Below are 24,481 nucleotides of genomic sequence, written 5' to 3'. Positions count from 1 at the left end.
TTGTTGAAGATCGTCATTCCCTGGCATTTGTGTTGCACAAAGTCCCGATCACCCATCACCCTTGTGCTTGCTGACCTACACTGGCTCCAGGTCTGGCAACGCCTCGATTTTAAAATTCTCATCCTAGTTTTCAATTCCCCCCATGGCCTCACCCCTCCCTATCTTTGTAACCTCCTCCAGCTCTACAACCCTCCAAGATCTCTGCGCTCATCCAATTCTGGCCTCCTGCGCATCCCCTATTTTAATCACTCCACCACTGGCGACCGTGCCTTCAGCTGCCTAGGCTCTAAACTCTGGAACTCCCTCCCTAAACCTCTCCGCCTCTCTACGTCACTCTCCTCCTTTAAGACATGCCTTGAAACCTGCCTCTTTGACCAAGCTTTTGGTCACCTGTCCTAATCATTTTGCTCGGTGTCAAATTTTGTTTGATAACACTCCCGTGAAGCGCCTCAGGGTGTTTCACTATGTTAAAGGCGCTATATTAGTGCAAGTTGTTGTTGATGAGTGTTACTTGCCACTTATCAGCCCAAGCCTGGATGTTGTCCAGATCTTGCTACATGTGGGCACAGACTGCTTCATTATCTGAAGATTGCACCACAGGGTTCTTCCTCGTTTTCCATTTCTGCCAAATGGGGGGGGGGGGGGGTGAGATCGTGACGCTGCAGCGCCGCCTGTGGCGAGATTGTGGTACATCATCCTCTTCGGCCGCCGTAGCGCGTTTTCACCGAATTGCTTTCGTTCCATGGCAACGAGATACAGTTCCATGACAACAGGAGGCAGCCAATACCCGGCCCCCAGACAGAGGAGACGGGCCCCCAGCGAGTGTCGCCGCTCCCCCCCCCCCCGGGCCCCCAGCTCAGTATCATCGCCCAGCGAGTGTCGCCGCTCCCCCCCCCCCCCGGGCCCCGGAGACTGCGGCTGAGAGGCAAAGGACGAAGGCGGGACATCAACGTTAAAATCAAAATGAATGTTAATAAGAGCATCCCCGTGGTGAGGCACATCATCAGGGACAGTGACCTGGGACTGAAACAGGCAAGTCAGCAAAAACCACCCGGCTTCAGTCTGTTCAGTGTCTCTCTCTGGCCGTCTTTGGGTGTTTAATAGTCACAGGTGTTACTATCGACACCACCACCCATTTATTGATGGGATTCAAACATTTGATATAAGCCTGGGGATTCCTGTTCTAACCGTGGGGCACTAGAAGTTTCGGGGAGTCATTTCCCATCCTGATTTACACCAAAATGTCCTCTTCTCGGTCTGTGGGTTGCAATGTGGGAGGTAGTTCCAGCACAATGAACTCGCCAATGGGAAAGCAGACTGAGCTGCAATTCAACAGTATGGGGAGAAGAAAGCCAGCTAATTACTCTCCAATTTGCTGTGGGTAGGGGGATTATTGACTGGGAAAAGCCACTTTTCACAGCAAAGTTGTGGAGTGCGCATTAGCTGCCAGTTATTCTGGAAAGTCTAGGGGAGAGGTCCAGTCATATGCTACAACCGATAATTCTGGTTATAGCATGAGCTTTGTTGGAGCTGTCTGTGCTCTGCTCCTGTCAGTACTTGGTGCATGGGTGTCAGGAGCTATGCTGTATAGGGTCGCCTGCGTCTTCCGGTTACTATTCTTTCACTCTTCATTCTCCTTCAAATAAGGGTTGCACAGATGTCTTGAAATCTGTGTCACAATGTCTTGAAATTAAGGTGTTGTGAAAGCTTTTGGGAAGCAGGTATCAGCATGCATGATTTTGTGCTAGTGGCTGGACACCATGTCCATATTGACATAAAGGGTATGATTTTAACTTGGAGCAGGGAACCCAGCCCTTCCATAGATATTCACGTGGGGAACCCGGAAGCCAAATGTGGGGTGGAGGGTGGTGCACGGAGCAGTCGCGTGCAACCGGCGGTTACGCCATTTCACGGACACCCAGGCCACTTGTGATTTCTGTGGCCTGGAGGAGTCCGTGTTCCATATGTACACTGGGTGTGCGAGACTGCAGCCCCTGTTCCATTATTTGGAGGGGCTGCTCCTCAAGTTCTGGCTGCATTTCAGTCCCACGCTCCTGATCTTTGACCGCCCGGTGAGGAGGGGGGCGGGCAGGTCGGTGGATGTCCTCGTGGGCCTGCTCCTGGGCCTGTCCAAGGTGGCTATCCACAGGTCCAGGATGCTCGCGGTCCGTGGGGGCGGTCGCTCGGCCTGTCTGCCTCTCTTTCGCAGGTTGCTCCGCGCCCGGGTGGCCCTGGAGATGGAGCACGCGGTGTCTGCCGGTACGCTTGAGGCTTTCTGCGACCAGTGGGCACCGCAGGGGCTGGAGTGCATCCTGGACGAGGATAATAAAGTTTTAATTTGAACACTTGGTTTTGGTTTCTTTGGGTTTTAGTTGTTAAACACACCCCACACACCCCCCTTCTTATAAAAGGGGGGCCTAATTTGAAAAAAAAAGAAAGAAAAGAAAAAAAAGAAAAAAGAAAAAAAAAGGGCCAAGCAATCTGCGATCACAACTCAACTGAAGGTGATTATTTGAGCTTCTGAATTTCCTACACACCAGGCAGCCAGATTGATAGGCTGGCTGCCTGTCGGAAGGGAAAGGAACAACGAATCAGAGAGGGGGCCGGGAAGGAGAGAGCGAGAGATCGTGGGCCCTGGAAAAAATCGGAGAGGAGGTGGGGGGATGTGGATGAAATCGGGGTGGAGGGGTCAGCCAGCACGGGATTGGCGGGGGTCCGGCCAGCTTTGGGGATCGGGGGGGAGGTCCAGCCAGCTTTGGGGATCGGGGGGGGTCATCCAGTATCAGGATCGGGGATCGATGGGGGGGGGTCATCCAGCATCGGGATCGGGGGGGGGTGTCCAGCCAGCATCAGGGATCAGGGATCGGGAGGGTTGGAGAAACATCGGGGATCGGGAGGGGTGGTCCAGCATCGGGGATCGGGACGGGTGGACCAGCATCGGGGATCGGGACGGGTGGAGCAGCATCGGGGATCGGGAGGGGTGGACCAGCATTGGGATCAGAGGGGGTCCAACGTTGGTGGGGGGGGGGGGTCCAGCATCGGTGGGTGTCGGCCGATCGCAGGGTCTCATCGCTGCAGGTGAGTTTAATGGGCCTGGATGAAGCACTCCTGCTCCTCCGGACTCACAGGCAGCACAATAAAGGCACTCATCTCGTGGATCCGGCCCTTCCCGTCTGCTTTCACCTGACGTGAATTAGAAGCAATGGGAAACCCGAACAGGTAAGGTTAAATTCATTTAACTTTTGCAATACACAAAGAATTAAGTACCTCAACTATTTCAATGAGGTACATTTTCCTTTTAAGTATTGGCCTGCCGGCTTTAAGTGAGGGCAGGACTTCCTGGTGTCTGTTGTGCACACGCATCCAAAAACGCCTGGGTCAAACCCAGAAGTGGGCGTGTTGGAGCCGAGACCTGTTCCTGCTCCAAAACCTCCCACCCATCCCCATCCCACCCATTCTTGGGAATTAAAATTACCCCCAGACGTGTCAATGGGTCTTTTAGGAGCAAGTGACTGGATTCAATAGGTGCCAATGGGCCTGCAACCAGCTCTTTAGTTCACCTATAAAAATAGTAGAGCAATATATGTTTAAATGCTCCCTGCAAGACATGGCTTCAAACAGAGTTTATGTAATGGTGATGTGTTCGAATGTATGTATGTATGTATGTATGTATGCATGCATGCATGAATGAGTGAGTGAGTGAATAAATAAGGGAGGAAAAATAATAGGAGAAGGATAGTTCCAATCCTGAGCTTTGGGGAATCCTGCAGCTACATCTGATCCATGAAGGTCTCTGGCTGCAGGATGTTGCCTATTCAAATTAATAAACAATCTAAATTTGGGGGGCCCTCCTGTCCAGTTTGTTCCTCCTGTTATGCATCACCTTGTTGTGGTGGCGTTAAGTAGGGAATTCCAGGATGTTGATGATGAAAGAATAACGATATATTTCCAAGTCAGGATAGTGTGTGACTTGGAGGTGATGATGTTCCCATGATCCTGCTGCTCTTGTCCTTCTTAGTCACGGGGCTGAGAGGTGCTGTTGAAGTAAGCTTGATAAGTTGCTGCAGGGCATTCTGTAGATAATAGATACTGCAACCACAGTGCATGGGGCAGTGGAGGGGGTCTGAGTCCAGTGGCAGGTATGCCGATCAAGCTGACTACTCCTGGATGGTTTCATGCTTCTTGAGTGCTGTTGCACCCATCTAAGTGAGTGGTGAGCATTCCATAACACTCCTGACTTGAGCCTTGTAGATGGTGGAAAGATTTTGATCATAGAATCATAGAAAGTTACGGCACAGAAGGAGGCCATTCGGCCCAACGTGTCCGTGCCGGTTGGAGTAGAGCTATCCTGCTTAATCCCACTTTCCAGCCCTTGGTCCATAGCCCTGTAGGTTACGGCACTTCAAGTGTACATCCATGTACTTTTTAAATGAGTTGAGGGTATATGCCTCTACCACCCTTTCAGGCAGTGAGTGAGTTCCAGAGAGTGAGGGTGAAAAAAATTCTCCTCAGCTCCTCTCTAATCTTTCTACCAATTAGTTTAAATCTATGGCCCCTGGTCACTGACCCTTCTGCTAAGGGAAATAGGTCCTCCCTATCCACTCGATCTAGGCCCCTCATAATTTTATACACCTCAATTAAATCTTCCCTCAGCCTCCTTTATTCCAAAGAAAACAACCCCAGCCTATCCAATCTTTTCTCATAGCTAAAATTCTCCAACCCTGACGACATGGGGGATGGGATCGGGGATCAGTCACGGGGGGGGGGCTGGGATCGGGGGGTCATTGCGGGGGTCCGCGATCGTTGAGGGGTTGGGACAGGGGTCGGAGGATCAGGGTCGGGGGTGGATAGGGGTCAGAGGATCGGGGGTGGGGGGGATTGGGGCCGGGGATCCGCGAGCAGGAGTCGGGGGTCCGTGATCAGCAGGGGTGGGAGCTGGGGTGTCGATGCAGGTAAGCCTGTTGTGCCTGCTCCTCCGGGCCCACAAGCTGTGCTTTTGTAGACACCTACCTGTTAGTCTCGGGCCTTCTCGACTCTTTTCAGGAGGTGTAAAATAGAAGACCCGGGAATCCCAGTCCCCCCAGGGTTGAAATCGGGCATTAGTAAAAAATGGAGGCCTGAAGCCTCCCCTTGAAAGGTTTTAAGGCCCGACCCGCCTTCTGAGAGCGGGTTGGTCGCCCGCCCCGGTGAAAACCGGAAATGGGCGGGTCTGAAATGGGGGCAATTTTCAATGCCCCCCCCGCCCTCAACTCACCCGTTTTTTACTTTTAAAATCGAGCCCTTTCTCTTTAATTATTTTTAGCATTATTTTAATTTTATTGAGCACATAATATGTGGTCAAAAGGTTGGACTATGATACTGGTATTTAGATGACATCGAAGATCCATTCACTTGAGTTTTATTTTGTGTTTAAGATGCCATTTGAATCCCTTCAATCGTTTATGGATGATTGCAAGCGAGTAATAAGCCTATAGTGTTATACTTTAAAGGAATGCTACTGATCCTGCTAGAAAACTTATTTGTAAACTTATATATACAGCTCAATGTAACCCTGGCTTTCTTTTATATTCCCCTGTTTATAAGGATGTATACATAAGGCCTATGGATATAAATCGGGTTGTTAAACTAATAGAAGATCGATACTCAGTAAGTAATTTCTGAAAAATACACAAGACTATTCATCTTTCTTAATATTATTTGGCTTGCACACACTACTCTGAGGTCTTAAGGCTTTTTATGGGCTCACCATTACCTCTTAGCTTTTATATTTTATACCTGCTGTGTTGAAACCTAGAGTTTCATTAGCTTTTTTTAAATGGCTGTATTAGGCTGAGATGCTGCCTTTAATGTCCTGTAAACTTGTATCCCCAAATCCCTCTGCTCTTCCACATCACTGAGCCAACTTCCATTTGGAGTATAATTACTGCTGTTATAATCCTATGATTAACACGCTGTGCCACTGTTTCATACATATTCTTTCTTTTGGTTCCTTCATTTGCACTAATTATTTTCTAGGTAGGGATGCCTGCAAGTATTAACATACTACCTGAAACTCACTGTTGCAATCTCTGGCAAACTGTGTCAGCTATCTAAAGAAAAAAAAGTGCCATTATTGCAGATAATGTTTTTAGTACTAATCGGCAACAGAAAGACCATGCTAGCGAGTAACAATTATAAAATATATGGAACTGTGATAACGTAGGATATGAAGTCCCTCGTTAAAAACTTGTGTTCTATATCTATCACATTGAATTGCAAATCTTTCTTTCTGAATTTGATTGCATTGTACCTCATCATGTGCCCTCCCAAGAATGATCACTGGGGTAGTCCCATAACCAACAGTGATAGCACAATTTGGTAATGTATATTAACGGTTTCAATGTTTTTATATTAATTTTGTGCAAGATATTTGTCAGAATTCAATGTAATTTTTGTTAAATTTTCATGTGAAACCTACAGAAATGTCCATTGTTAAAAAGGATATGTAATAGAATCATGCTGGAATCAGGTTTTTTCTCTTTCATTTTTGAAAGTGTTACTGAAGGTAACATTCTCCTTTTAAAGTTATTTTTTCCATTGGGCCTTGCATTTTAAGATGAAGGACTTAATTTCTCAATTTAACTTTTAAAAGCCTCTGAGACCACTGATCATGATGCATGAGAATTTTACTGGAATTTAGAAGGCACCTACTTTTTCGATCAAATGTTGTTACGTGTATCACATTTGAAGCCATTTCTGCATACAAATCTATTTTTCATATTCTGCAGTGCAACCTTGTTGAGAGACATCTGCATGCTTTGAAGAGGGTGGTGAAACATTATCAGTTTGGTTTTGTATCCTTTTTGCTGTTGACAATTCACTTATTTATGTTTCTATGCATTAAGTGGCTGGAGTCATACCTAGCACAAAGGAAGATGGTAGTGGTTGTTGGAGGCCAATCATCTCAGCACCAGGACATTGCTGCAGGAATTCCTCAGGGCAGTGTTCTAGGCCCAACCATCTTTAGCTGCTTCATCAATGACTTTCCCTCCTTCATAAGGCAGAAATGGGGATGTTCGCTGATGATTGCACAGTGTTCAGTTCCATTTGCAACCCCTCAGATAATGAAGCTGTCCGTGCCCACATGCAGCAAGAACTGGACAACATCCAGGCTTGGGCTGATAAGTGGCAAGTAACATTTGCGCCAGACAGGTGCCAGGCAATGACCATCTCCAACAAGAGAGAGTCTAACCACCTCCCCTTGACATTCAACGGCATTACCATCGCCGAATCCCCCACCATCAACATCCTGGGGGTCACCATTGACCAGAAACTTAACTGGACCAGCCATATAAATACTGTGGCTACAAGAGCAGGTCAGAGGCTCGGTATTCCGTGGCTAGTGACTCACCTCCTGACTTCCCAAAGTCTTTCCACCATCTACAAGGCACAAGTCAGGAGTGTGATGGAATACTGTCCACTTGCCTGGATGAATGCAGCTCCAACAACACTCAAGATGCTCGACACCATCCAGGACAAAGCAGCCCGCTTGATTGGCACCCCATCCACCACCCTAAATATTCACTCCCTTCACCGGCGCACTGTGGCTGCAGTGTGTACCATCCACAGGATGCACTGCAGCAACTTGCCAAGGCTTCTTCGACAGCACCTCCCAAACCCACGACCTCTACCACCTAGAAGGATAAGGGCAGCAGGCACATGGGAACAACACCACCTGCACGATCCCCTCCAAGTCACACACCATCCCGACTTGGAAATATATCGCCATTCCTTCATCGTCGCTGGGTCAAAATCCTGGAACTCCCTACCTAACAGCACTGTGGGTGAACCTTCACCACACGGACTGCAGCGGTTCAAGAAGGCAGCTCACCAGCACCTTCTCAAGGGCAATTAGGGATGGGCAATAAATGCTGGCCTCGCCAGCGACACCCACATCCCATGAACGAATAAAAAAAGTACAAATCAAAATATTGTGTTAGATAGGAACAGGAGTAGGCCATTCAGCCCCTCGATCCTGATCCGCCATTCAATCGGATCATGGGTGATCTATACCTCAACTCTATTTACCAGTCTTTGATCTATATCCTTTGATACCCTCACCTAACAAAAATCTATCAATCTCAGTCTTGAAAATTTCAATTGGCCCAGCATCCACAGGCTTTTGGGGGAAGAGAGTTCTCGATTTCTGCTACCTTTTGTGAGAAAAAGTGCTTCCTGATTTCATTCCTAAATGGCCGAGCTCTAATTTGAAGATTGTGTCCCCTTGTTCTACATTCCCACACCAGAGGAAATAGTTTCTCTGTATCTACCCTACCGAATCCCTTTATCATTTTAAACATGTCAATTTGATCGCCCCTCAATCTTCTAAACTCAAGGGATTACAAGCTAAGTTTATGCAACTGTCTTCATTTTAATCCTTTACACCCCAATATCATTCTGGTGAATCTTCACAGTGCTCCCTCCAAGGTCAATATATCCTTCCTGAGATATGGTGCGCTAAATTGAATGCTGTACTCCAGATGGGGTCTGACCAAGGCTTTGTACAACTGAAGGATCACTTTCTCCCCTTTGAATTCCAACCCTCTTGAGATCAAGGAAAATATTCTATTAGCCTTTTTGATTACTTTTTTTACTCATTGTACATGGACACCCAAATCCCTTTGCTCTTTTACAGTTCATAGTCTCTTTCCATTTAGAAAATATTTCGATTTGTCTTTGTCAGTTCCAAAGTGAATGACCTCACACTTCCCCACGTTGAACTCCATCTGCCACAGTTTTGCCTACTCATTTAATCTGTCCATGTCCCTTTGCAACTTCCTGCTCCCATCCACACAACTTACCATCCCTCCAAACTTGGTGTCATCTGCAAACTTGGATCTACAACTCTATATATCTTTACCCAAGTCATTGATATATATGGTGAAAGGCAGCTCCCTGGTGGAACACGATTTGTCACATCTTGCCAATCAGAGTGTATTCCCTTTATCCCTACTCTGTCTCCTACCTCCCAATCAACCATGTCACAAGGTTACCTCCAATTCCATGCACTTTTTTTTTGTTCATAATCTCTTGTCCTTATCAAATGCCTTCTGTGACTATTAAATGTATTATGATATTGTTAATGGATAAAAGTTAAAAGGAAATAGGGCACATACATAAATATATAAGACCTTCAGCTGTCACTCATACCAGAAATAGTGGGGAACCAAGGGTCTAATGAGAGTGAGGAACATAAAGTAATTAATATTAGTAAAGAAAAAGTACTGGAGAAATTAATGGGACTAAAAGCTGACAAATCCCCTGGACCTGATGGCCTATATCCTAGGGTTCTAAAAGAGGTGGCTGCAGAGATAGTGGATCCATTGGGCTCGATTTTCGCGTCGGGTTTCCTGCGGGTTTCCAGCGGGGGGGCCCCGAAAATCCCGATATCCAGTCACGTGACCGGATCGTGCTGAGATCCCAGCCACTTCCGGGTGCCGCGCTGACGTGCGGGGCTCCATGCGCAGGCCCCGCTGGTGGGAATCCCGCAGGCAATTAAAGCCAGCGGGGTTCCACTTGAGTGTACTTACCTTGCTTGTTGAGGTCATTAAATGAGCTGAAGCAGCTGTCAAAACAGGAAGTGTGGGATTTTAGCTTCAAGGCAGTGAGTTTCACACACTGGGGGAAACAGTCTCCCTTCAACCGGTCGTGTTCCAGCCAGCAGCCTGTGGCAGCTGCCAAGGTGCACTCCACAGCGGGTGGGAGAGCCCTCACCCACGCAGGAGGCCACCGCGTCACGTAGGGCAACCCCTGCCCTCCACCACCCCCCGCCAAGCCAGAGGACAGACCGACGTGAAACCGCAGCCCCAGTGCGAGGAACCACCTACCTACCCTGCACAACCCCTCAGACCAACACCTGCCAGATGGGTGGTGCGTTGACATCCTTGGAGGACGAACAGCATGACCAGCCCCAGCAGCCTCGCAGTCCACGCCGTCCACCTCTGACACGTGGAGCTCCACAACAGAGTGCTGTGACACATCCACCTGTACAGCAGGAGGGAGGGCTACCGCAGAGAGAGACACGTCGCAGAGGGCACTACCCTCCGCACAGGGTCCACAGACCGAGGCGCAGCTCCCCGGACCTCTCCGAGCAGCAGTGCACACGGAGGCGCAGATTCACTCGACATGTAGTCGTGGAGATCTGCAGGCTCTTTCATGCCGAGCTGCTCCTGGCTGGCCCCAGCACCATCTGCTTACCTGTCGCTGCCAAAGTCACCACTGCCCTCCACAACTTCTCCTCCGCATCCTTCCAGGGTGCAGCCGGGTACACCGCCGATGTCTCTCAGTCGTCTGCGCGGAAGAGCCCTGCAAATACACCTGCACCTACTCTGCAGTAACACAATGGGTGGCATCAGTGGTGGGTCCTCATAGTGATACCCAGGAGCGGGCATTATTGGACACAACAGACAGGATTCGCGGAGACATGGCAGTGGTGGTGCCAATATAATGTGTGATGTTTGTTGCTCTGAAATTCAATATAGGTAACACCCATGGCAAACCCTCAGACACCCTTGTGCATCCCCTTCATGCTCACGACACGTTTGCCGTACGCTGCCTACTGCACATATGCGATGCATGCCCTGTGGCTGCAGCACAGGTGGTGGCAGGTTGAGTGAGGCTGGCCATGAGAGAGATGCACGAGAGGGTGAGTATGGGATAGAGCCATGAGATTGTATGAGGATTGGGTTGCGTGTTAGTGGCGGGTGAGTACTGGCGAGGTGAGTAGGTGCAGGTAAGATGAGGATGGGGTTTGAGTGGGTATGAGGGGTGATGTGACAGAGTAGTGTTGGCGGTGCCGAAGGAGATGTGGGGTTGGGGCAGTGTTGTGGCAGACGGAGTGTAGGGGAAAGACTACGTGTTCTCATTGTGGCTGACCTACTGAGGTCATTGGAGCGCCTCCTGCACTGTATGCAGGTGGGCGATATGTTGGTGGTGCAGGTGACCCCCTCTGCCACCTCGAGCCAGGCCTTCTTAGTGGCAGAGGCAGGCCGCTTCCTCCCGCCCGCCGGGTGGAAGATCTCTGTCCTCCCCCTCCTCCTCACCCCATTTGATGATACCTGGGGTGAGGCATCATTAAACTGGGAGCAGCCTTCCCCCTGGGCTGCTCCATGCTGTAATTTGTTCCATTGGTTGCAGCATCTGTCAGTGGAGGACTGCCCCTTTAAGTAGAGAGCCTCCAGCTGACAGATCGTACTGTGCATGCGCAGCCCGCCCGACGCGCAGACCAGCAGCGCGGAGCCCGGAGGAGCAGGTAAGTGATTCCAATTAGTGCATTGCCTGCTACGATCGCGCGGGCAACCCACTAATTTCACCGGGCACGCACCCGAAACCCAACCAGCCGGAAACCCGCAGGCCTGCTAAAATCAGGCCCATTGGTTGAGATCTTCCAAATTCCCTAGATTCTAGAATGGTCCCAGTGGATTGGAAGGTAGCAAATGTAACCCCGATATTCAAGAAAGGAGAGAGAGAGAAAACAGGGAACTACAGGCCAGTTGTAAATAGCTGAGGCCCAAGCACTGATCCTTGTGGCACCCCACTAGTTACAGCCTGCCAACCTGAAAATGACCCGTTAATTCCTACTCTCTGTTTTCTGTCTTTTAACCAATTCTATTCCATGCTAATATATTACCCCCAATCCCATGAGTCATCAGGAAAATGCTGGAACCCATTATTAAGGACATGGTAACAGGGCACTTAGAAAATCATAATATGATTAGGCAAAATCAACATGGTTTTATGAAAGAGAAATCATGTTTGACAAATCTATTAGAGTCTTTTGAGGATGTAACTAGCAGGGTAGATAAAGGGGAACCAATGGATGTATTATATTTGGATTTTCAAAAGGCATTCGATAAGGTGCCACACAAAAGGTTGTTACACAAGATAAGGGCTCATGGGATTGGGGGTAATATATTAGCATGGAATAGAATTGGTTAAAAGACAGAAAACCGAGAGTAGGAATTAACGGGTCATTTTCAGGTCGGCAGGCCGTAACTAGTGGGGTGCCACAAGGATCAGTGCTTGGGCCTCAGCTATTTACAATCTATATTAATAACTTAGATTAAGGGACCAAGTGTAATATATCCAAGTTTGCTGATGATACAAAGCTAGGTGGAAAAGTAAGCCGTGAGGAGGACACAAAGAGTTTGCAAAGGGATATAGACAGGTTAACTGAGTGGTAAGAATGTGGCAGATGGAATATAATGTGGGGAAATGTCAGGTTATTCACTTTGGTAGGAAGAATAGAAAAACAGGATATTTTTTAAATGGTGAGAAACTATAAATGTTGGTGTTCAGAGAGATTTGGGGTCTTTGTACATGAAACACAGAAAGTTAGCAAGCAATTAGGAAAGCAAATGGTTTGTTGACCTTTATTGCAAGAGGGTTGGAGTACAAGACTAAGGAAGTCTTGCTACGATTGTATAGGGCTTTGGTGAGACCACATCTGGAGTACTGTGTGCTGTTTTGGTCTCCTTACCTAAGGAAGGATATACTTGCCTTAGAGATGGTGCAATGAAGGTTCACTAGATTCATTCCTGGGATGAGAGGGTTGTCCTATGAGGAGAGATTGAGTAAAGTGGGCCTATATTCTCTGGAGATTAGAAGAATGAGAGGTGATCTCATTGAAACGTGTAAAACTCTGTAGGGGCTTGACAGGATAGATGCTGAAAGGCTACTTCCCCTGGCTGAAGAGTCTAGAACTAGGGGGCAAAGTCTCAGTATAGGGGGTTGGCCATTTAGGACTGAGATGAGGAGGAATTTCTTCACTCAGAGGGTTGTGAATCTTTGGAATTCCCTACCCCAAAGGGCTGCGGATGCTCAATCATTGAGTATATTCAAAACTGACACCAATAGATTTTTGGACTCTAAGGGAATCAAGGGATATGGGGATCGGTCGGGAAAGTGGAGTTGAAGTTGAAGATCAGCCTTGATCTGATTGAATGGCGGAGCAGGCTTGAGGGGCCGTATGGCCTACTCCTGCTCCTATTTCTTATGTACTTATGTACTAAATCCTGTTATATAATAATTAGAAATAGAATAGATGAGCATCAGAAACATACAGAATATACAGCATATGACCTTATATATGAATATATAAAAATAGAAATACATCTAACTGTATACATCTATCCAGTTTTTTAATATAAATATTACATTCTATAATTGTATGAAATAATATATATAAAATATCATATTTTAGATGCAGATATATCATTAAAATATCAAATCATTAAATAATTATTCCATATATTATAAATAATTATAAATGTTAGTACAATTGTAAATATTTCCACTATTTACAATATGTGTAAAGATAAGAGTAAAATTGAAAAAATGCTTTCAGTAACTTGATGTAAAGATTAAGTTTATTAGGTGTTTGTCTCCTACGGGATTTGCTTATCACTCAGTAAGAGGATTGGAGGCCGGAGAAGCTCATGGTGAGGTTGGTTGCCAGATTGACACATGACACGGCTGGGTGAGGGTCAGAAGTTAGCGGTTGGGCTGGAATGGGCAGTAGGGAAGTTTGGTAAAAGTGCCTAGGTTCACTGTGAGAGCAGAGCCTGGGGTCACTGCCTAAGTAGTGGCCAAATGTTGCTTTAGATGTGGTGCAGCAGTTAAACTGCATTCAGAGTCAGGAGGGGGAAAGGGTGGCTGTAGAGTTCAGGCCAGGAGTAAGGATATTATTGTGAGATCAAGCATGGGCATTTTGCTATAAATCCTTGCATCTGGTTGGTCCCTGCTGACCACATGTTTGATAATACCGTGCGCTTCACAAGACTAATCCAATTACACAAAGAGGACGGATTGATTGACACAGGACAGCCACAATTTATTTTTAATATAAGTAGATACATAATGCAGGTATCGAAGGCTGTGATTTGATACCTAGATATGTTATGGATGTTTCTTAACATTTGAAAGTTTACAACCTTTCGACAGGATTATACTATAATAATAACACTTTAAAAATGTAAATTATATGAAAATTATTCTAATAGCATGTAAAATAAATATGCCTTTAGCACCATACTATATGGTTGCGCTCCATTCTTAGTAAATTAAAATTATTACACTGGCACTTTTTTTTTTCTTTGTGAAAATAGAAATAAAATCATAAAAGATAGACAATATGGGTTCATGAAGGGGGGTTTTGCCTATCTAAGTTGCTGGTTTTCTTTGAAGGTGTGACAAAGGAGCTTGATAGGGTTACGGCAGTGGGTCTGGTGTACTTGGATTTCATTAAGGCCTTTGATACAGTTCCTCTGGAAAGGCTGATACTGAAAATAAAGAAAGCGGGAATTGTGGAAATATTTTACAATGAATACGTAATTGGTTGACCAATAGAACCCACTGTGTAGTGGTTTGGTGATTGTCATCAGCCTGGGAGAATGGTACCAGTGTGGTCCTGCAAAGGTCTGTTTTGGGACCTCTTTTGTTTAGTATCTTTATAAATTATCTGGAGCTAGGAGTCACAAGCATAATGGCTAAATTTGCAGATGACAGAAAGCTAATGAAGGTGGCAGACTGCAAAGCTGAACAGCATAAGCTACAGAGGGATTTGAATATACTTGGGAATTGGACAAACAGGTGGCAGATGAAATTCAATGTAGAGAAATGCAAAGTGCTTCACATGGGGACAAAAAGTCCAGGAAGGGACTATTACCTAAATGGAATGTGCATGGAAAATGAAAAAGATCTTGGGGTTTTGATTGACAACAAATTGGAGCTGTCGCAACAAGCTCAGGGATAGTGAATAAAAGGAAACAAATCTAGAGCCCCCTAGGTGACAAGGAGCATAAAGGGTAAGATAACGCAAAAAAGGGAAGCTTATGTCAGATACCGAGAGCTCAATACTGCAGAAAGCCTAGAGGAGTATAGAAAGTGCAGGGGTAAAATTAAAAAGGAATTTAGGAAAGCAAAAGGATATGAAAAAATACTGGCAAGTAAAATTAAGGAAAACCCAAAAATGTTTTCTAAATACATAAAGAGCAAGCAGATAACTAAGGAAAGAGTAGGGCCTATTAGAGACCAAAAAGGTAACCTATGTGTGGAGGGGGAAGATGTGGATATGGTTCTTAATGAATACTTTGCGTCTGTCTTCACAAGAGGGGGACGATGCAGAGACTGTAGTTGAGGAGGAGGAGTGTGAAATATTGGATGGGATAAACATAGTACGAGAGGAAGTATTAAGGGGTCTAGCATCTTTGAAAGTAGATAAATCGCAAAGCCTGGATGAAATGTATCCCAGGCTGTTAAGAGACGCAAGGGAGGAAATAGCTGAGGCTCTGACCGTCATTTTCCAATCCTCCTTGGCGTGGTGCTGGAGGATTGGAAGACTACTAGGGTTATACTGTTGTTTAAAAAAGGAGAAAGGAATAGACCAAGTAATCATAGGCCAGTCAGTCTAACCTTGGTGGTGGGCAAATTATTGGAATCAATTCTGAGGGACAGTATAAATGGTCACTTAGAAAGGCACGGGTTAATCAAGGACAGTCAGCATGGACTTGTTAATGGAAGGCTGTGTCTGACTAACTTGATTGAATTTTTTGAGGTGGTAACAAGGAGGGTCGAAGAGAGTAACATGTTTGATGTAGTCTACATGGATTTTAGCAAGGCTTTTGACAAGGCCCCACATGGCAGACTGGTCAAAAAAGTAAAAGCCCATGGAATCCAAGGGAAAGTGGCAAGTTGGATCCAAAATTGGCTCAGTGGCAGGAAGCAAAGGGTAATGGTTCACGGGTGTTTTTGCGATTGGAAGGCTGTTTCCAGTGGGTTCCGCAAGGCTCAGTACTAGGTCCCTTGCTTTTTGTGGTATATATTAATGATTTGGACTTCAATGTGGGGGGCTTGATCAAGAAGTTTGCAGATGATACAAAAATTGGCCATGTGGTTGATAGTGAAGAGGAAAGCTGTAGACTGCAGGAAGATATCAATGGACTGGTCAGGTGGGCAGAAAAGTGGCAAATTGAATTCAATCCAGAGAAGTGTGAGGTAATGCATTTGGGGAGGGCAAACAAGGCAAGGGCGTACACAATAAATGGGAGGATACTGAGAGGTGTAGAGGAACAAAGGGACCTTCGAGTGCATGTCCACAGATCCCTGAAGGTAGCAGAACAGATAGATAAGCTGGTTAAAATACGGGATACTTTCCTTTATTAGCCGAGGCATAGAATATAAGAGTAGGGAGATTATGCTAGTTCTGTATAAAACATTGGTTAGGCCACAGCTTGAGCACTGCGTACAGTTCTGGTCACCACATTATAGGAAAGATGTGATTGCACTAGAGAGGGTACAGAGGAGATTTACGAGAATGTTGCCAGGGCTGGAGAATTTTAGCTATAAGAAAAGGTTGGATAGGCTGGGGTCGTTTTCTTTGGAACAAAGGAGGCTGAGGGGAGATTTAATTGAGGTGTACAAAATTATGACAGGAGTAGATAGATTGGATATGGAGTACCTATTTCCCTTAGTGGAGGGGTCAGTAACCAGGGGGCATAGATTTAAAGTAATTGGTAGAAGGATTAGAGGGGAGCTGAGGAGAAATTTTATCACCCAGAGGATGGTGGGGTCTGAAACTCACTGGAAAAGAAAAGGTTGAGAGGTGATATGATTGATGTTTTTAAGATTATAAAGGAACTAGGTAATGTAGCCCATGACAAGCTATTTCACCAGAAGGCAAACTAGATGGGTCTTTTTTCGTTTCCCAATTCCTGTGCTCCTAAAATAGTATGAAGTTTTGGTGCCTTAACTTTATTTTTGTAAAAAGCCAATTAAAGACTTGGTTCAAGTCTTCAAAATTCTTAATCTTTGTGCAGAAAAAGTAAAAGATCAGGATGCCTATGTACAGCCAATATGTGAAATCCTCAAGTTGTGTGGGTAAGTGACTGTCTTTCATTGTTATTCACCAGGCATTGAAAAACTCTCAGATTTGGTGCCACAGATGTTTAAATCTGGGGTAGATTTATAAATTAGTCCGCCAAACACATTGCTTTGCGTATTTTGAAAATTTGGGCATGGGTTTCTGTGCAGCCTGCACCCATGTACTGTCCATAACAAACTAAAAATTCTGCAGGGTACACTGACCTCTATATTCAAATTCCTGATATATAGTCCCGAGTCTTAATTCATAACAATCTGCTCCAAGGTGTTTCTTTAGCGCATTGTTCAAACCATCAAGTTATTAAATACGCTAATTAAAAATTTTCAGATTTCAGTTAGTATTTAATCTACCTTTACTAACTAAACGTGGCCTAAGTTTTTAAAATGATGCCGATCATCATTTTCATTAATGATTTAGATTAATGGAACCATTCTTAAATTTTCAGATAACATGTAAATGCGCACGGGGTGAATAATTTAGTCCAAATCTATGCGCTGCAGGGTGATTTTAGACAAATTAGAGGAATGTGACAGCCTAGGCCGCAGTTGACAGAAAATGGTTTTAAAAAATGATGTAATGTTTGCGAGCCATAATGCAGCCAGCAGAGCAGAACAACAAATGGGGCTGACAATGGGTTGGGCAGGTTTCAAGGAGCATTAGCCCCACAGGGAGTTTCAGTGGTTCAAAGCCAAAATGCAGTAGCCAGGATGCAGGCCTTTGAGACACTGCATTAGTAGGGCCTGAAAAGCCAAAAATCCAGCTGGGGAGAGGGGAGGCAGGCGGCGAAGAAAAAATTAAATTAAAAATTAAACTGTATAATAAAGCTAAAACTTATCTGAAGAATTTACCTAAAGAGAAAACAAGATGGCAAACAGAATTTTCAACATTTTTCAACAGCATATTGCCACATGGTGGCCAGATAGTCCAATTACAGCATGACAGCTTTCAATAGCAGTTTCCATTCTAAATATATACATAGGAATTTATAATGGAAAAAGTTGACAACCGAGACTCCAGGATGGTATGTTGCCTCCCTGGTGCAAGGGTCAAGGATGTCTCGGAGCGGCTGCAGGACATTCTGGAGGGGGAGGGTGAACAGCCAGTTGTCGTGGTGCATATAGGCACCAACGATATAGGTAAAAAACAGGATGAGGTCCTACAAGCTGAATTTAGGGAGTTAGGAGTTAAACTAAAGAGTAGGACCTCAAAGGTAGTAATCTCAGGATTGCTACCAGTGCCACGGGTTAGTCAGAGTAGGAATGACAGGATAGCTAAGATGAATACGTGGCTTGAGAGATGGTGCAAGAGGGAGGGATTCAAATTCCTGGGCCATTGGAACCGGCTCTGGGGGAGGTGGGACCAGTACAAATTGGACGGTCTGCATCTGGGCAGGACTGGAACCAATGTCCTAGGGGGAGTGTTTGCCAGTGCTGTTGGGGAGGGTTTATACTAATGTGGCAGGGGGATGGGAACCGATGCAGGAAGTCAGTGGGAAATAAAGTGGTGACAGAAACAAAAGGCAGTAAGGGAGAGTGTACAGAACATGACCGGACAGATGGTCTGAGAAAGCAGGGCAAAGACCAAGGGAAGTCTAGATTAAACTGCATTTATTTCAATGCAAGAAGTCTGATGGGCAAGGCAGATGAACTCAGGGCATGGATGGGTACATGGGACTGGGATGTTATAGCTATTACTGAAACATGGCTAAGGGAGGGGCAGGACTGGCAGCTCAATGTTCCAGGGTACAGATGCTATAGGAAAGATAGAGCAGGAGGTAAGAGAGGAGGGGGAGTTGCGTTCTTGATTAGGGAGAACATCACGGCAGTAGTGAGAGGGGATATATCCGAGGGTTCGCCCACTGAGTCTATATGGGTAGAACTGAAAAATAAGAAGGGAGAGATCACTTTGATAGGATTGTACTACAGACCCCCAAATAGTCAACGGGAAATTGAGGAGCAAATATGTAAGGAGATTACAGACAGCTGCAAGAAAAATAGGGTGGTAATAGTAGGGGACTTTAACTTTCCCAACATTGACTGGGACAGCCATAGCATTAGGGGCTTGGATGGAGAGAAATTTGTTGAGTGTATTCAGGAGGAATTTCTCATTCAGTATGTGGATGGCCCGACTAGAGAGGGGGCAAAACTTGACCTCCTCTTGGGAAATAAGGAAGGGCAGGTGACAGAAGTGTTAGTGAGGGATCACTTTGGGACCAGTGATCATAATTCCATTAGTTTTAAGATAGCTATGGAGAAGGATAGGTCTGGCCCAAAAGTTAAAATTATAAATTGGGGAAAGGCCAATTTTGATGGTATTAGACAGGAACTTTCAGAAGTTGATTGGGAGAGTCTGTTGGCAGGCAAAGGGACGTCTGGTAAGTGGGAGGCTTTCAAAAGTGTGTTAACCAGGGTTCAGTGTAAGCACATTCCTTATAAAGTGAAGGGCAAGGCTGGTAGAAGTAGGGAACCTTGGATGACTCGGGAGATTGAGGCACTAGTCAAAAATAAGAAGGAGGCATATGACATGCATAGGCAGCTGGGATCAAGTGGATCCCTTGAAGAGTATAGAGATTGCCGGAGTAGAGTTAAGAGAGAAATCAGGAGGGCAAAAAGGGGATATGAGATTGCTTTGGCAGATCAGGCAAAGGTGAATCCAAAGAGCTTCTACAAATACATAAAGGGCAAAAGGGTAACTAGGGAGAGAGTAGGGCCTCTCAAGGATCAACAAGGTCATCTATGTGCGGAACCACAAGAGATGGGTGAGATCCTGAATGAATATTTCACATCGGTATTTACGGTTGAGAAAGGCATGGATGTTAGGGAACTTGGGGAAATAAATAGTGATGTCTTGAGGAGTGTACATATTACAGAGAGGGAGGTGCTGGAAGTCTTAATGCGCATCAAGGTAGATAAATCTCCGGGACCTGATGAAATGTATCCCAGGACGTTATGGGAGGTTAGGGAGGAAATTGCGGGTCCCCTAGCAGAGATATTTGAATCATCCACCGCTACAGGTGAGGTGCCTGAAGATTGGAGGGTAGCAAATGTTGTGCCTTTGTTTAAGAAGGGCGGCAGGGAAAAGCCTGGGAACTACAGACCAGTGAGCCTGACATCTGTAATGGGTAAGTTGTTAGAGGGTATTCTGAGGGACAGGATCTACAGGCATTTGGAGAGGCAGGGACTAATTAGGAACAGTCAGCATGGTTTTGTGAGAGGAAAATCATGTCTCACGAATTTGATTGAGTTTTTTGAAGGGGTAACCAAGAAGATAGATGAGGGCTGTGCGGTAGACGTGGTCTACATGGACTTCAGCAAAGCATTTGACAAGGTACCGCATGGTAGGTTGTTACATAAGGTTAAATCTCATGGGATCCAAGGTGAGGTAGCCAATTGGATACAAAATTGGCTTGACGACAGAAGACAGAGGGTGGTTGTAGAGGGTTGTTTTTCAAACTGGATGCCTGTGTCCAGCGGTGTGCCTCAGGGATCGGTGCTGGGTCCGCTGTTATTTGTTATTTATATTAATGATTTGGATGAGAATTTAGGAGGCATGGTTAGTAAGTTTGCAGATGACACCAAGATTGGTGGCATTGTGGACAGTGAAGAAGGTTATCTAGGATTGCAACGGGATCTTGATAAATTGGGCCAGTGGGCCGATGAATGGCAGATGGAGTTTAATTTAGATAAATGTGAGGTGATGCATTTTGGTAGATCGAATCGGGCCAGGACCTACTCCGTTAATGGTAGGGCGTTGGGGAGAGTTATAGAACAAAGAGATCTGGGAGTACAGATTCATAGCTCCTTGAAAGTGGAGTCACAGGTGGATAGGGTGGTGAAGAAGGCATTCAGCATGCTTGGTTTCATTGGTCAGAACATTGAATGCAGGAGTTGGGATGTCTTGTTGAAGTTGTACAAGACATTAGTAAGGCCACACTTGGAATACTGTGTACAGTTCTGGTCACCCTATTATAGAAAGGATATTATTAAACTAGAAAGAGTGCAGAAAAGATTTACTAGGATGCTACCGGGACTTGATGGTTTGACTTACAGGGAGAGGTTAGACAGACTGGGACTTTTTTCCCTGGAGAGCAGGAGGTTAAGGGGTGATCTTATCGAAGTCTATAAAATAATGAGGGGCATAGATAAGGTCGATAGTCAAAATCTTTTCCCAAAGGTAGGGGAGTCTATAACGAGGGGGCATAGATTTAAGGTGAGAGGGGAGAGATACAAAAGGGTCCAGAGGGGCAATTTTTTCACTCAAAGGGTGGTGAGTGTCTGGAACGAGCTGCCAGAGGCAGTAGTAGAGGTGGGTACAATTTTGTCTTTTAAAAAGCATTTGGACAGTTACATGGGTAAGATGGGTATAGAGGGATATGGGCCAAGTGCAGGCAATTGGGACTAGCTTAGTGGTATAAACTGGGCGACATGGACATGTTGGGCCGAAGGGCCTGTTTCCATGTTGTAACTTCTATAAATGCAAGCATGTAAGATTTTTTAATAAGATATGTCATATGCAAGAGACACAATGATGCTTTCAGTCACTCCAATGGCATATTTATAAACAAACACAAAAGCTTTCTGATGACAATGCTCCTTAAGTTTTAGTTGTAAAAGTGTTTAATAAAATATAAGTAGTGATATTTGCATAATCTCAATTTTAAGTTAAAAAGACTGTTACCTGCATTACTCTGCTTGTTTTCATCAGCTTACCTTTTCTAAAGGAGAAGTCATCTGACGAATATAATTTTGCCCAAGTTGTGTCCGAGTCTATTTCACAAATGGGTATGTTAATATAATTTTGTAAAGAAAAATAGTGAACATTTTTAAGGTCTTACTGCAGAAAGATCTACAGACTAGTACTAATGTGAAAACCTACACTCTGACCTTGTGTGTAGTAGTATTTTTGCCAATCAGAATAAATAACTATGAATGTCAACAATGAAAAATGTCAAAGTTTTTATATTTATTTCCTACTCTTTAAGTCCTTCTATATTGTGTAACATTCCTGCCCCAAGAGTGCTGTCAGCCATTTGACATTGCCACTGTATAACCACTCACTAGAAAATGTATATGAGTGAAATTTGTGGGTTAATTCGTTTGATTCTTCCCCATCCCTTCATTTGGGAAATTTCCTTGCCTCCCTTTGCAACTAGAATCAGAAATGTGGTTGCAGAAAATTAAGCTTTTTCTTTTTTGTTCTAATGTGTAATGCATGGGTAGATTTTTGTCCTTACTACCTGGGCATTAAGCATTGCCTGGGCAGAGCGCTGAAAGGAAAATCTGGCAGGGAGGATCACATACCCCTTATAAAATGTGCTGGATTTCAATCCATTCATTTCAATGGAAGAAAAATCAGACAGGTTCTGCTACAGGTGTATGATCCTCTGCACCAGAATTTTCTTTCTGCACTCTGCCCAGGTGATGCTTAACACCCAAGCGGTAAAGAAACAAATCTACACCAGTATATTTAAGAAGTGATGTTTTGAAAATGGAGGGAGAGAAACTTTTGAAAAGCAGGCATAGAATGTACGGCCACTTTGGTGGACATAGATGACATTTGGTGCCAATGCCTATACTGCTAATATTGCCTATCTTTTCTGTGGTAGATAACTGAGTTTAGTAACACAGTAACAGTATTCCCTGGATGCATTTCTAATAACCCAAATAGTATCTTTCGATTGCAACCATTTCAAATATTCAAAAAATATGGAAACTAATTACAATCATTTGAGTTTGGAGTAGAATTCAGAATTAAAGAAAAAATCATTTACTCAACACAGTGATTCTCACTAACTCTCTGACAGGTTACCTATTGAGAGTACCCAGCACGGATGTCCGATTACAAATCTGTGACTCCATCATGAGGCTGTATTGCAAAGAACCACCCAGACATGAATTTGAAGGTATTTATATTTGTTTGAGTGACTCAATCCTGGTGTAACTTAGCCACTGCACACACTCTCAACCATATTTAGTGCAAATCTTGGGGAGTTGTGTACAGTTTTGGTCTCTTTACCTAAGCAAGGGCAGAGCAATTAAACAAATACTTTGGTTCTGTCTTCACGGAAGAGGACACACATAACTTCCCAGAAATACGAGGGAACCAAGGGACTAGTGAGAAGGAGGAATTGAAGGAAATTAGTCCTAGTAAAAAAAAACAGTGCTGGAGAAATTAATGGGACTGAAAGCCGATAAATCTCCAGGGCCTGATAATCTGCATCCCAGAGTACTAAAAGAGGTAGCCATGGAAATAGTGGATGCGTTAGTTGTCATCTTCCAAAATTCTATAGATTGTGGAACAGTTCCTGCAGATTGGAGGGTGGCAAATGTAATCCCACTGTTTAAAAAAGGAGGGAGAGAGAAAACAGGGAACTGCAGATCGGTTAGCCTAACATCAGTAGTAGGGAAAATGCTAGAGTCTATTATAAAGGCTGTGATAACAGGACACTTAGAAAATATCAACGGGATTAGACAAAGTCAACATGGGTTTATGAAAGGGAAATCATGTTTGACAAACCTACTGGAGTTTTTTGAGGATGTAATTGATAGAATAGATAAGGGAGAACCAGTGGATGTGGTTTATTTGGATTTTCAGAAGGCCTTTGATAAAGTCCCACATAAGAGGTTAGTGTGCACAATTAAAGCATATGGGATTGGTGGTAATATACTGGCATGGATTGAAAATTGGTTAACAGACAGGAAACAGAGAGTAGGAATAAATGGGTATTTTTCGAGGTGGCAGGCGGTGACTAGTGTGGTACCGCAGGGATCAGTGCTTAGGCCCAGCTATTCACAATCTATATCAATGATTTGGATGAGGGAACCAAATGTAATATTTCCATGTTTGCTGACGACACAAAACTAGGCGGGATTGTGAGTTGTGAGGAGAATGCAAAGAGGCTTCAAGGCAATTTAAACAAGTTGAGTGAGTGGGCAAATACATGGCAGATGCAGTATAATGTGGATAAATGTGCAGTTATCCACTTCGGAAGGAAAAACAGAAAGGCAGTGTATTATTTAAATGGTGATAGATTGGGAAATGTTGATGTACAAAGGACCTGGGTGTCCTTGTACACCAGTCACTGAAAGCAAACATGCAGGTGCAGCAAGCAGTTAGGAAGGCAAATGGTATTTTGGCCTTCCTTGCACGAGGATTTGAGTATAGGAGCAAGGATGTCTTACTGCACTTATACAGGCCCTTGGTGAGACCACACCTGGAGTATTGTGTGCAGTTTTGGTCTCCTTACCTAAGAAAGGATATACTTGCCATAGAGAGTGTGCAGCGAAGGTTCACCAGACTAATTCCTGGGATGGCAGGATTGTCATATGAGGAGAGATTGGGTCGACTAGGCCTGTATTCACTCGAGTTTGGAAGAATGAGAGGATCTTATTGAAACATATAAAATTCTGACAGGGCTTGACAGACTGGATGCAGGGAGGATGTTTCCCCTGGCTGGGGGGTCCAGAACGAGGGGTCACAGTCTCAGGATACGGGGTAGGACATTTAGGACTGAGATGAGGAGAAATTTCTTCACTCAGAGAGTGGTGAACCTGTGGAATTCTC

At 44.9% G+C, this 24,481-nt stretch overlaps 1 protein-coding gene across 2 annotated transcripts in view; it reads left to right on the top strand.

Moving 5' to 3' along the window:
* The first annotated feature begins 897 nt into the window (after positions 1 to 897).
* Positions 898 to 24,481, top strand: part of LOC137334272 (cilia- and flagella-associated protein 69-like) — a 78,578-nt gene continuing 54,994 nt past the window's right edge. Inside the window, exons 1-6 of one of the 2 annotated variants that reach the window (XM_067998937.1) lie at positions 898 to 1,032; positions 5,584 to 5,646; positions 6,768 to 6,833; positions 16,805 to 16,914; positions 21,623 to 21,699; positions 22,722 to 22,820. In XM_067998937.1, the coding sequence (XP_067855038.1) occupies positions 964 to 1,032; positions 5,584 to 5,646; positions 6,768 to 6,833; positions 16,805 to 16,914; positions 21,623 to 21,699; positions 22,722 to 22,820 (484 nt within the window). In that variant the 5' untranslated portion in view covers positions 898 to 963. Of the gene's footprint in view, positions 1,033 to 3,135; positions 3,220 to 5,583; positions 5,647 to 6,767; positions 6,834 to 16,804; positions 16,915 to 21,622; positions 21,700 to 22,721; positions 22,821 to 24,481 lie in introns of those variants that run through there. The other variant, XM_067998931.1, reaches the window with a different exon arrangement.

The sequence above is a fragment of the Heptranchias perlo genome, chromosome 2 (assembly GCF_035084215.1).
Source record: "Heptranchias perlo isolate sHepPer1 chromosome 2, sHepPer1.hap1, whole genome shotgun sequence".
NCBI classification, from domain to species: Eukaryota; Metazoa; Chordata; class Chondrichthyes; order Hexanchiformes; family Hexanchidae; genus Heptranchias; species Heptranchias perlo.
This window is presented reverse-complemented; position numbering and strand designations above follow the sequence as displayed.